This window comes from Dipodomys ordii, unplaced genomic scaffold, assembly GCF_000151885.1.
Source record: "Dipodomys ordii isolate 6190 unplaced genomic scaffold, Dord_2.0 Scaffold68, whole genome shotgun sequence".
Taxonomy (NCBI): domain Eukaryota; kingdom Metazoa; phylum Chordata; class Mammalia; order Rodentia; family Heteromyidae; genus Dipodomys; species Dipodomys ordii.
Window position 1 is genome coordinate 6,285,459 of NW_012267284.1, and position 13,277 is coordinate 6,298,735.

The 13,277-nt window shown below is 50.5% G+C and overlaps 1 protein-coding gene across 3 annotated transcripts; it reads right to left on the minus strand.

The window, feature by feature from the left end:
* Positions 1 to 1,049: 1,049 nt before the first annotated feature.
* On the minus strand, positions 1,050 to 13,160 carry Tmem130 (transmembrane protein 130). 3 transcript variants are annotated; one of them, XM_013023468.1, is made up of 8 exons: positions 13,073 to 13,160; positions 9,312 to 9,617; positions 6,705 to 6,864; positions 4,267 to 4,433; positions 3,458 to 3,542; positions 2,497 to 2,699; positions 1,922 to 2,034; positions 1,050 to 1,241 (listed from the first exon to the last, which is right to left on the minus strand). In XM_013023468.1, the coding sequence occupies exons 1-8, from the start codon at positions 13,158 to 13,160 to the stop codon at positions 1,092 to 1,094; spliced, it is 1,272 nt and encodes a 423-aa protein (XP_012878922.1). In that variant the 3' UTR covers positions 1,050 to 1,091. The 3 variants fall into 3 exon arrangements, with proteins under 3 accessions (XP_012878922.1, XP_012878921.1, XP_012878923.1); XM_013023467.1 differs by having other exon boundaries at positions 1,050 to 1,292; XM_013023469.1 differs by lacking the exon at positions 9,312 to 9,617.
* Positions 13,161 to 13,277: the final 117 nt, after the last annotated feature.

The following is a 13,277-nucleotide window of genomic DNA, read 5'->3' on the forward strand; positions in this document are numbered from 1 at the left end:
CGGTATCTACCTGGGATCTCCAACTGGACTGCCTGTCCAAGTTACAGGGAACTTTGAGGGGTTCTGTCTCATGGATGACCTGTGGTGTCTCCCCAGGTCCTAGTGTCCCACCGGTAAAAACAGACTCCACGACAGGCAGCATGCTTGGCAATACTCAGAGCAATAGAGCTTTATTCAGCAGTAATGGCAGTATTTCATGGGCATGAATTATACAATGGTGCGAATGCAATTCCCACCAGGAAATCCACGAGCACAGGTCATAGCACACAGCCCTGTCCCCTCCATCTTGCAAGTCCATCAGGTGCAGGCTGCTGCAAACAGCCTAACCCACATCTCCCTCTGCACCTACTCTCCCTGCTTCTCTGCCTACCCCTGTAACTTGGTTGGAGGGGGAGAGCCAGGGCCACCTGCACTCTTCTCCAGCTGCTGGACAAGGTGTCCCACGCCAGGTCACTCAGCCCACCTCAACAGTGGACACTGAACTTCTGTGCTTCAATAAGAAAGATACATTTACAAAGCACACCTGTGCACTCACAAAGTAAGTGGCCTTAAAATAGGACCAGGGAGCTGCAGAGGCAAAGCACAGGGGTAGAGTGGGTAGGGCCAAATTTCATCTGAGTTCTAGTTCAAGTTCACCTAGCAATGGCCCTTACAGTTCCAGAATGATTCTGGGAAGCCCATGTGACACGTATTTCTCAGTGTGTGCCCATCTCTGTGTAGAACTTTTTCGCTTTGTATCCTGATTCTGCAATTTCCTTCCTAGTTCTCTAGTATAAGCAGGGCCACCCCAGGAAGGGAACTATGAACCCCTGGTGAACAACAGATAGGCCAATATGGAATGAATGGTGACCAGGCCCACCTAGGAGAGTCCCAAGGGAGCACACCACATGTTGGCAGAGGGCAGGGGTGGGGGACACAGTGAGGCTGACTACAGTGGCTGGACTGTACAGATGGGAGGATGGCTAGGAGGATGGGGGCTTCATACAGGGATGAACAAAGCAGCCCATACCCGAGACCCCTCCTAAGCAGCATGTGCCACCCTCCCTAGTGAGTCACATCTGATAATACTGAGCTGAGCGGGAGCAGGGCACTCACACTGTGTATGTTTTGACAGACTTGAGGGGAGGGAGCAGCCGGTGGTTCTCTCGGACAATTTCCAGGTACTCTGATGGTGTATCCAGCCAGAAAGGTCCACAACACGTCTGGCAGCAACACCTGACCCCAGAGTGTGGCTCCGGGTTCTTGTCAGACATGGGGGGCAAGGGAGGAAGGGAGTAAAAAAAATCAGCAAGCTATAGTAAACACAGGTCATTCACTGCCCACCTGGAGCCATGTCTGGTGGCCTTAGGAGCTCAGCTGACTGGCAACAGCATGCAGAAATGCATCTGGCAGTACCCATAGGCAAGGGGCAAGGAGGTAAGTCAGTTTGGACACCAGCTCACTCAACAATTCTGTACTGGGGCTTGAACTCAGGTCCTAGGCTCTGTCCCTGAGCTTTTTCACTCAAGTCTGGTGCTCTACCACCTGAGTCACAGCTCCACTTCCAACTTTTTGGTGGTAATTAGAGATAAGAGTCTCACAGACTTTCCTGTCCTGGTGGGCTGTGAACCTCCATCTTCAGCTCTCAGCATCCTGAGTAGCTAGGATTACAGGCATGAGCTAACAGCACTTCTAAGCAGTCTCCAGCTGCTTCTTTGGTACATCATCCCAACCCTCAGGAACTTGTTTCATGTTGTGTTAAGGCCTTAGGGATCGAACCCAGGGCTTTAAACATGCTAGACAAGACTGTAAGCCATGGTTCCCCACATTCAGAGACTTGTTCAGAATCCCCTCCAGGCATCCTGGCTCAGCCCCACACCCTCTCCAGAAATCCTGTGGAGGGGGGGCCTTTGATCCAGCTCCCATCTCACTGAGCACTTACCTCCAATATCTCCTTTTGCTGGGTGGAATTCCGCAGGGTCATGTACATGATGAAGGCCAGCAATATGGTAATAATTGTGGCACACGGAAAAGCAAAGATAGCTGGCTGGAAGCCTGCCAGGGAGAAAAGGGATGCCATGGAATTGGCAGGCTCCTTACTGACATTGGTAAGTGTTGTAAGAGTTCTGTAAGTTTGGTGGTGGTATTGCAGTTGGGAGCTTGTTGTTAATGGTACTGAGAGTTTGGTACCGGGATTGATATGTATCATAATGGAAGGGCTTGTTAGTTGTACTGAGGTTATACAGTGCTATCTGTGGTACTGGTAGGGTTTGATGATGGTACTTAGGTTGGTAGAGTGTTGGTGGTAGTGGTGACACAGAGGTTGGTACCATGTCAGTGATGATGGTACTAAAAGAGTTTCATGGTGGTACTGGGCTTAGTGTAGGGAATGGTACCTGGAAGGGTTTGGTGGTGGTGAGGTATCAGGAGGGCTGGTGGTGGTGCTGGTGTGGGTAGGTTATTGGCTATGATGACCAGGGCAGCAGGGTTGTGGAGAGGGGAGCTGGCTGCACTTACTGGACGGCCACACCTGGATCCTGTGGTACTGGTGTGTTTTGCTGATGGCGTTTTCAGCTCGGATGCTGAAGCAGTAGTCTCCAGGACTGTGGAAGATGTGGGTCAGGTTATAAGCTGTGCTGGCCACGGATATGGGGTGGCACTCCCCCTCCTCCAGTGGAAGGCACTCGGACTTGAGCCGCCAGCACACATTCAGTGGGGGGCTGCAGGGAAACAGATGAACTTCAGAACTGGCTTGGCAAGGAGCAAAAACCCAGGTGGACACAGATTCCAGCGTCCTTTCTAAGACCTGATATCAAGCTGCCCTGGAGTCCAGCCCAAGAGCACAGCATCATGGAGGAGATGGCCTAAGGCCTCCTGGTGAGGCTAAGAATGTGAAGTGGGGCCCGTGAGCACATTGTGAATGAGGAATGTAGGGAAGGCTTCCTGGAGAAGGCAGTGTGAGCAGAATCTGAAAGAAGTGGCTTTGAGTAGATTAGAAAGAGTGAGGGCTCTCCAGCCAGGCATGGTGGCTTGTGCCCACAGTCTCAGCACTCAGGAGGCTGACAGGCAGATGGAAAGTTCTAAACTAGCCTTGGCCACATAGCAAGTCCTTTATAAGAAAATTTAAAAAGTAGAGGAAGGTCAGCGCTGGTGGTTCATGCCTATAATCTTAGCTACTCAGAAGGCTGAGATCTGAGGATTGTGGTTCAAAGCCAGCCAGGGCAGGAAAGTCTGTGAGACTCTTATCTCTAATAAACCACCAGAAAACCGAAAGTGGCACTGTGGCTCAAGTGGTAGAGCGCTAGCCTTGAGCTGAAGAGCTGAGAGACAACACCCAGGCCCAGAGTTCAAGCCCCAGGACCCCCTCCCCCCCCCAAAAAAAAAGTGGAGGAAGGATGAGGGTGGAGCAGGCTTAGGAGCATCTGTCATGATGTAGAAGGGCACAGGGCACCCAGAGTACCCTCTGGGGTTCACTCACCTCCCCAGGAAGTTCAAGGTCACTATCATCCTTTGGAAGCTCTGAATTACAGTAGGCCCAAAGACCTGGATGCCTCGTAGGGTTTCTGTGTAGAAACAGGAGCCCATTAGACCCTGTCAGGACTCATTTAGGACCGCTGTCCAGAGGTTTCCAGAGCCCAGGTTCTTCCTGGCCACCACTTGGTCCTCTCCTCTGGCCCTCTCCCAAGGGAGGGCAGCAGGCCCCTCCCCATCAGCAGCAGGCGCTAGAGCTGACCCAGGGAAGGGAAGTGGCAAAGGCCACTGGCTCTAACCAAGGATTAAGTACCACTACATTAGCAGAATCCAAGAAATCCCTGCAGTGGCCCCAAGTGAGGGGGAGGGAAGGAGAGAGGGGGAGGGGGAAGAAAGGGCAGGGGAGAGAGATGCCCCTGGGAATCAGCTCCCTGTGTGGTAGATTGAGGCCTCCCACCCTGCCAGCATGAACAGAGGCTGATGGGATCAGGGAACAAGAATCCATGAGAGCCGGTAGCTGGTGGCTCCGAGCTACACAAGAGCCTGAGAGCTAAAGATTGAGGTTTAAAGCCAGCTCAGACAGGGAAGTCTGGGAGACTCTTACCTCCAAATGAACCATCAAAAAGCTGGAGGTGGAGCTGGCTCAAGTGGTAGAGCTCCAGTATTGAGTGCAAAGCTAAGGAATAGCACCCAGGCCCAGAATTCAAGCACGCACGTGTGCACATGCACACACTCACACAATCAGTGAGAACCAGATAATTTGAGATGAGGAGCCAGCTGATGGCCAGCTGACCCACACTAGCTGGGAAGACCCACCCTGCAGCTTCAATGAGGCAGCGAAGTCACCGGTCTTCTGCATAACGACTTTGGAGCCATCTGGCTGTGCCTGCTCCCACTCTGCTATCACCTTGAGCTTCACCGTGAAGGCTCCCATAACTGAATAGTTGTAATAGACCACACCATCTTCTGTCACCATTTGAGTCCTGTGAAGTGACAAAGAGGAGGGGAGAGGAAGTTAAAAAGCTGTGCTTCCTGGAACTTAGTGATCTGTGGGAATTGTTAGGATAAGGGGCAGCATTATGGTGACATTTGGCCAGCCTTGAATACACCTGTCATGAACACACCAGCTGGGGCTTAAGGTCATCTGGCTCTCTGGGGCCAGAGAAGGCAGGGAAGGTCTTCCATAGCTTCCTCTCCTCACTCCATGGGGCTCTGCTGTGGACGAGATGTATGTGTCCTCCAAGAAACAGATGGACATAGCTCATGGTCCCTGTGCTGCAGAGGCAGATGGTTAGTCACCCACAGGTTGCTATGGCAACCACCTGCAAACCTGATTCACAAAAAGTATTTGACTGATTGTGGATCTTTTTTTCTCATCAAGAGCCAGGAAGCCAGGTGTCATTTGGTGACTCACACTCAGAAAGCTGAGATCCAGGAGGATCATGGTTCAAGGTCAGTTTGGGCATAAAAGTGTGCAAGACTCATCTCTAATTAACCAACAAGAATCAGTATTAAATTGCTGGGTGTCTTTGTTTGCTGGAGTAGCTTTGAGTCATTGTGGACAGATTAACAATGTAACTTTGGGTGAAGGCTTTGGGTTGATCTGGTGTGGCTTTCAGTCACTGTAGATAGGTTAACAATGTAACTTTGAGTGAAGGCTTTGGGTTGATTTGGTGACCATAAGTTCAGAGTTTGAGGTCAGAGAGTTGACCTTATCTTTGTAATGGAACCCTGTTACAAATGGATGTGCTTGGCTGCACATCAGTATTCATAACCTGTAATCCTAGTTATGCTGGAGCCTAAGATCCAGAGGATAATGGCTCATATCTTTGCCTGGGCAGAAACATCTTTCAGACTCCATCACCAGTTAACCAGCAAAAAAAGCCAGCTATCGGGATGGCTCAACTGATAGAGCGCCAGTAATCAAGTAAGTGAAGCAAGCATGAGGGCCTGCTCAGTACCCTGGTACTAAGTCTGGAATATTAAAATCCCCTGATAACAAGCATTTATTTTTGCTGTCTTTTCTAGGTAATTTCTTTAGCAGGTCCTCCTGAATATTTTTTTATTTTTAATTTTTGTCAGTCATGGGGCTTGAACTCAAGGGCCTAGGTGCTGTCCTTGAGCTCTTTTTTCTTCTTCTTTTCTTTTTTTGTGGGTTGTGGTGCTTGAACTCTGGGCCTGGGTGCTTTCCTTGAGCTCTTCAGCTCAAGGCGAACAACCTACCACTTGAGCCACAGAGCCAAATGAAAGTCTCATGGACTTTTCCTGCATGGGCTGGCTTTGAACCATGATCCTCAGATCTCAGCCTCCTGAGCAGCTAGGATTACAGGTATGAGCCACCAGCACCTGACTTCCCTGAGCTATAAAATCATCAATGGATTAAATAACACCTCGTGATGGACTTTTCCTGCCTAGATTGGCTTTGAACCACAATCCTCAGATCACAGCCTCCTAAGGAGCTAGGATTACAGGGGTGAGCTACCAGTGACCATCATTTTGTGGTACTGGGGCTTGAACTCGGGGCCTCATGCTTGTCTAATACAGTGCATGCCATTCAGAGTCATCAGGTGAGAAAACCCTATCTTGACCTGTCTTCCTGAGAGAGTTGTGCAGGTACCAACCAGTACCTGCCTGTACTGGGCAGATACACTTCAGAGGCAGGGCCCAGAGATGGAGTCATGGAGGTCCCCTGGGGCCTGACACTGAGCAAAGCAAGTGCTTAAGGAGTGTTTGATGGAAAATGGAGGACAGTCTGTAAACCATGTGAGACAGCAGAGCCCATACTGGGCCACTGGCCCTGGATTTGGAACACTTAGAAGGTAAATAAGGGATGGTGGCTCATGCCTATAATCCCAGCTACTTGGGAGGGAGGAGAAAAAGGATCATAGTCTGAGATCTACTTCAGGCAAAAGTGCCAGTGGCTCACACTGTAATCCTAACTACTCAGGAGGTTGAGATCTGAGGATCTCAGTTCAAAGCAAGCTTAGACAGGAAAAGTCTAAGAGACTCTTACCTCCAATTAACCACAGAAAGCCAGAAGTGGAGCTGTGGCCTAAGTAGGTCGAGCACTAAAAGCTCAGGGACAGCACCCATGTTCTGAGTTCAAACCCCAGGACTGGCACAAAACAAATCCAGCCAGATGCTTGTGGCTCCTGCCTATAATCCTCAATTGTATAGTTCTTGGCATGAGGCCTTGAGTTGCAACCGAGAGAGAGAGAGAAAGAGAGAGAGAACATGAAAGTATAAGGACATACCCGTCTCCGAAGTCCCAGCTGTAGAGAAAGTAGGCCATGTGGAAGAAGTTGCTGGGGTCATGGAGGACGAAGGCTACTTTAAGGACTGTCTTGGTGAGGTAAGAGCTAGGCCATGGCAAGGAGGTGTTCTGTGTGACAACCAGGTCCCCCACAAGGAACTCTGAGAAAGATAGGAGAAGAGCAAGTCCACAGAGGACCAGAGCAGGAGGATCCTGGGAGCAGAGCCACTGCTCTCCCACCCACTCTTTCAGGTGCCGGATGCGGAAGGGGACCTTACAAATTCCTCAGCACAGAGGCATCCATAGTCACCTTCCTGCTATGTGGGCACTGCTGGTGATGGTGCCAGTACAGTGGTACACACCTGAAATCCCAGTTCTCAAGAGGATCACAAGTTCAAAGCCATCATGGGATACATAGCAAGACCTCTCAATCCCAACATTAATAATAATAATTTATTAAAAATAACTGGAATAGGGGCTGGGAAGATGGCTCTTGTAGAGTGCTTGCCTTGCATGCATGAAGCCCTGGGTTCAATTCCTCAGCACCACATAAGCAGAAAAATCTGGAAGTGGTGCTGTGGCTCAAGTGGTAGAGCACTAGTCTTGAGCTGAAGAGCTGAGGGACAGTGCCCAGGCCCAGAGTTCAGACCCCATGACTGACCAAAAAAAACCAGCCGGGTGCTGGTGGCTCACACCTGTAATTGTAGCTACTCAGGAGGCTGAGATCTGGGGATTGAAATTCAAAGCCAGCCCAGGCAGAAAAGTCCATGAGACTCATCTCCAATAAACCATAACAAAACTGGCCACTGAAAGTGGCGCTGTGGCTCAAGTGGTAGAGCACTAGCCTTGAGCTGAAGAGCTGAGGGACAGCGCCCAGGCCCAGATTCAGGCCCCACGACCAACTGTAAATAAATAAATAAAATAATTGTAATAATTCCTGCACATAGAAATGTACAGGCTTTAAAAGAAATTTCAGTATTGAACACATACATATTTCTTGTTATTGTCTAAACAATACAAGTCAAACAATTTGGCATGGTATTTACAATTATTATTATAAGCCATGCCATGTTTCATAAGGGACTTGAGTAGCTGTAGATTTTGGTGTTGATATTAGGCTGATGCTTTTCTCTGCATCAAGCCAGGCACCAGTGGCTTACACTTACAATCCTTGAGGCTCAGGAAGCTGAGTTTTTTTTTTTGTTGTTGTTTTTTTGGTTTGTTTTTTTTTTGGTCGGTTGTGGGGCTTGAGCTCCGCTTGGGTGCTGTCCCTGCACTCTTCAGCTCAAGGTGAGCGCTCTACCTCTTGAGCCACAGCGCCAGTGTTTGAGTGGTTTATTGGAGATAAGAGTCTCATGGTCTTTCCTGCCCAGGCTGGCTTTCCACTGGGATCCTCAGATCTTAGCCTCCTGAGTAGCTAGGATTACAGGTATGAGCAACCGGCGCCCGGCTTAGGAAGCTGAGTTCTAAGGATGGGCAATTCAATGCCAGCCTGAGCAGCAAAGTCCATGAGATTCTAATCTTCACTTAACCATTAAAAAGCTAGAAGTAGAAGGAGCTAAGGAGAGACTTCTCAGAAGAAGAGGGAAGAATGACAAACACATGAGGAAATGTTCAACATCCCTGGCCATAAAGGAAATGTAAATCAAAACAACTCCATCTCGAAGTCCAAGGACAGTGCCCAGGCCCTGAGTTCAAGCCTCAGGATCATTACCAAAAAGAAATAGCCATTAGATTATTATGTCATTTGCAGGTAAATGGATTGGAAAAATCATGTTAAGTAAGGTAAGCCAAGCTCAGAGAGTCAGCGCATATTTTCTCTCACATGCAAAAGCTTGATCTAAAATACACTGGGACATAATAAATTATACAAGACTCTAGACATTCACACATTAAGACCAAAGGAGGATACTTTTTGGGGTGTATCACAAAGGTGCAATGCATGTGTGTCTCTGATCATATAAAATAGTATTTGTCAAAATGAACTCCAGGAAATGGAAAGGAGGGTGTCCCCCCCCCGCAAACCCAACCCCCTCCCTTGGTTGCTCTTTTTGTTTTTTTTTGTATTTTTTTTTGTCTTGTATCTTCATTAATATGTCTTTGGGAGGGTAAGGGAGGCACAGGAATGGAGGAAGGAAGGGTGTACAAATGCAGCAGTGATACTCACTAGATACTTTGTTGAGAATGAACTACACAACCTGTGAATAGGGATGGGAGGGGGGAAACTGGGAATGAGAGAGGGGGAAGGATAGCATTGTCCAAAAAGAAATGTACTCACACACTATGTTGAACACCAACTTTACAACTTTTGTGGGGGTGGGGGAGGTGGGGAGATGGGGAGGAAAGGGATGGGAGGGGAAAACAAAGGAGGGAGTAACAATGCTTGATAGGAAATGGACTCATTACCCTACTGTAACTGTAATTCCTCTGTATATCACGTCTATTAATAACAATTTTAAAAAATAAAAGCTGAAAGTGGACCTGTGACTCAAGTGGTAGAGTGCCAGCATTGAGCAAGAAAGCTAAGGGACAGTGCTCAGGTCTTGAGTTCAAGTGCGATGCACATGCGCACACACTAAGCTCAATTAGCACCCAGGGAAGCTCTCACCTGTGAAAGACAGAAGGATAATGCCTCTGGCCATGGGCTGGCACATCCAGCAGTCAGCTGAAGTGACCCAGACGGAGACTGGGAAGTCCCCAGGTACGCTGCTCACCACTCCGATGGTCGAGGTGAGATCATTTTCCATCTTGCTTGTGAGTATGAGTGGGGTGTGAATCCAATGGAAATGGTACAGTTGGGCACTGGCAGGCAGGGTCAGGCTGCTGTTGTCGTTGGCCACCAGGGTGGCTGAGATGGTCACTTGTGTCCCCGTGGTGGCTTGGCCATCAGTGGTGAGATTGAGCTCGTACAGACCTAGGAGACCAGAAACAGGCTGTGTCAAAGGGCGCTGTCACAGAAACCTGCTTGAGTGGGCATCTTATGATATATTCCAAGACCTCCAGATTGAAATCTTACAAAACAACATCTGTGCTGCCAGTCACTTTGGACCTCTGTTGTTCCCACACCTGTTCTGCTTTTCCTGGCCTCAGGACCTTTGCATATGCTTCTGTCTACCTATTTATGCATAGATAACTACCTGGAAGCCCTCCCTGTGTCCCTTCCCCCTCTGTGCTCAGGATGCTGGATGAAAAAGAGAAACCTCACTCCAGTGCCCTGGGAACTCCTTGAGGGCAGAAGTCACGGCCATCTCCTCTGGGCATATACATGGTGTTCAGCACTGCCATTTAGCCAAGTGATAGCCGGCAGACAGAGCAACCCATCTGGCACTGATCCCAAGAGGGTGTTCACCCAGGTGCTACTAATGAGCCCTTTCTGTGTGCCCCACTCTCCCAAAGAACCCAACCTCCCAGGGCACCTTGTTCTTGCCTGTGGGGCTCACAAGACACCTGTTGGCTCTGCCAAACAAGAAGGATAAATTGTTCCTCAAAAGCACCTGCCCCCTTAACTCCACGCAGCAATACCTGTCCCCACTGGGGACTTTGGGTCCAGCCTTTCCTGTCATCCAAGTCCTGTGTCCCCTGTTTTACAAGGCTATTTCTTTTTGGAAATGATCCTGAGGCTTGAACTCAGGGGCTGGGCACTGTCCTTGGGCTTTGTTGTTGTTGTTGTTCAAGGCTAGTACTTTACCACTTGAGTCCCAGCTCCATTTCTGGCTTTTGGAGATAAGAGTCTCATGGACTTTCTTGCTTGGGCCGTCTTTGAACCGTGAACCTCAGATCTCAGCCTCCTGAGTAGCTAGCTAGGATTACAGATGTGAGCAACACTTGATGGCTCAAGGCTATTTTTTATTTTATTTACAATTGAGTCAAGAGGCCAACAGCTTAGTCCACTGCTGCTTCCTCTGGCTGTTCTCCCTCTCTTTGGGTAGTAGACACACACACACACACACACACACACACACACTGAGTCTCTGGCTACACACACACACACTCCGAGTCTCTGGCTTCCTAGAGAGTAGTTTGGAAGAGAGGCTACCCCCTCCTTTCTCCCTCTGGCTCTTGGCACCACCCTCCCCGCAGTGGAGGAGGAGCCTGGGCCAAATGGAGGCCGGCTGGTGGGGACTTAGGGCCTCATGCTAATAGCCACTCAGGATCTGCTGGGGGTGGGGGGGTAGCCTGAGTGATGCAGATCGGTTGCCAAGGGGATGCAATCAGGAGGTGCACCCTGGGGCAGGGAGGGGGCGTGGGCGGGATGGGTAGGGCTTTGGCTTGACTACTGCAGTAGCTGGCTTGGTTCCTGGGAGCCCTCTGCCAGCCCTGTCTCTAGCAGGCCCCCAAGTGATTTTTCTCAGATTCGATTTTTTTTTCTTTTTTGTGCCAGTCCTGGGCTTGAACCCAGGGCTTGGGCGCTCTCCCTGAGCTTTTGTGCTTAAGGTGAGTACTCTACCATTTCAGCCACAGTTCCACTTCCAGCATTTTGTGTAATTAATCGGAGATAAGAGTCTCACGGACTTTCCTTACTGGGCTGGCTTCTATCCACCATCCTCAGATCTCAACCTCCTTAGTAGCTAGGATAACGGGTGAGATACTAGTGCCTGGTTTCAGGTTGGATTTTCAAAAGGTGGAGCTTCACACTCTAGGTGATGGTGTCCTTCTGAAGGGGCGGGAGGGGGGGGGAGCGGTGAAAGGAAGCTTTTGGAGAGGTCCAGATATCCAGGCTGAAGTAGATCATGAAGATGTGGACACTTGTCCATACAGATTCATCTTTCAGGTTTCAGAACCCTAGTGACTCTGCCTAGGAGTCAGAATCAAACCACTAAGGAAGGTACTTGAGGAGCCCCGCAGGTGCCCACGAGCTAAAGGAGCCAAAGCACAAAGGGCAAGTGTTTCCAAAGCCTGATTCTAAAAGAAACACCTGCCAGGACACTAGGACTTCCACTTTACCGTATACCATGGGGTATGTTCTAGAATGTTCCAGAACATGGCCACCATCAGCCCTTTCACATGGCACATACAGACAGCCCAAATACTTGCCAAGTACACCTGTCTGGAGAATGCAACCTGGGATAAATTAGTGGGTACAGCATTTCTAACTTGTGCGTGTCGGTGGTACAGACCACTCAAACAAGTTGGTCTACACCCCAGGAAGCGTGGTGGAAAAGGGTGTTGAGCCTCTATTTCTTTGCTATTAACAATTTCAGCCGTGTGTATCAAGAGTGTAGTCTGCCAACCTGGAAACTACACACCATGGCTGAAGTCGTTTTTGTGTTTTGTGGGGGTGGGGGGTTGGGGTGCCTTTTCTACTCAAGGCTGGGATTCTACTACTTGAGACACACATCTACTTACAGCTTTTTGGTTACTAATTAGAGATGAGTCTTTTTGACTGCCTCCTCTGGCTTCAGACCCTGTGATCCTCAGATCTCAGCCTCCCAAAAAGCGAGGCATGAGCTACCACTGCCCAGCCCCACCCCCTCTCTTTTCAACGTAGCGCATGGTGATAATTTCTAGACACATAACCCTAATGGATGAGAGACTCCGTTTCTGTATGATCCCCTCCCCCAGGAGGGGGCAGGCGAATCTGCGCAACACAATTCCCACAGGATTCTCAGTCAGGCCCAACGCACAGATTTTCAGTTCAGCTTGTATACAGATTTGCATGGGGTCCTTCTTTTCCCTACTACTGTCAGAGGGGGATGGGGTGGGAGAAGCACAGATGAAAAAATGCGGGCTACTAATTACCCTCCCCATAGCTGCCCACGGTCCTCCTGTCCCTCCTATCTGATCTCCAAAAGTGGCGGAATCATCGTGCTTGTCGGTCTTTTGGGCGACGGGGAGGTCGGCACGGGGTGGGCAGCAACCTGGGGTCCATTTTGGAAATCATTCCCAGGGAAGAAATGGCAGACTGGCCTCTCAGGGTTCTAAAATTCAATCCCAACCCCAGTCAAGTCCCCAAGAATCCCCTAAATGGAAACCTCCCCCTTAAAAGACGACATTTGAGGGCAAAACTGCTGCGTGTCCGACCTCGGGGAGTGTGTGTGTGTGTGGGGGGTCTGTGGCGCAATGCCCACCACTGACCGCCCTTCCCTCCTAACCCCCGCCCCGGGCCTCCCTGCTTCGTCCTCCCGGTCTCTGCCCCCGCTGGGTGCCAGGGCTCCCGCGGGGCCCAGGTAGGTGAGCGCGTTGGCCATCCCGCGCACTTCTCAGTCATCGCCAACCCCAGGGGGAGATGAGCAGGCCCCGAGGGGCATCCGGCGATTCCTGGGGAGACGGGTGAAAGGGAGAGGGGGAGGCATCGTTGCGCTCCGCCGGCGGCCCACAAGATCCCGACCCTGGCCGCGGGCCGGTGCCTGGCGGGGCGCAGCGCCTTACCTGCGGCCACCCTCGCCGGTGCTAAGGACAGGAGGCAGACCAGCCGGAGGCTGAGGCCGCCGAGGCGACACCAGACAGCGGAGCCCATGGCCAGGCTTGTGGCGGGAGGCGCGCGGGATTGGAGCGGCGGGAGTAGGTGGACGGGCGCGCTGACACTGCGGGCGCCGCGTCGCTCATCCGAATCTCGGGATGCCCGATCGCCGTG

What these genes read in the sequence shown, in the direction of transcription:
- Tmem130 (XM_013023467.1), bottom strand. Translation starts at nt 13,160, where the DNA reads ATGGGCTCCGCTGTCTGGTGTCGCCTCGGCGGCCTCAGCCTCCGGCTG. An exon ending in TATCCTTCTGTCTTTCACAG is followed by an intron (nt 6,865 to 9,311) that starts GTGAGAGCTTCC and finishes TATCTTTCTCAG; the next exon opens with AGTTCCTTGTGGGGGACCTG. An exon ending in TGCCTCATTGAAGCTGCAGG is followed by an intron (nt 3,543 to 4,266) that starts GTGGGTCTTCCC and finishes GTTTCTACACAG; the next exon opens with AAACCCTACGAGGCATCCAG.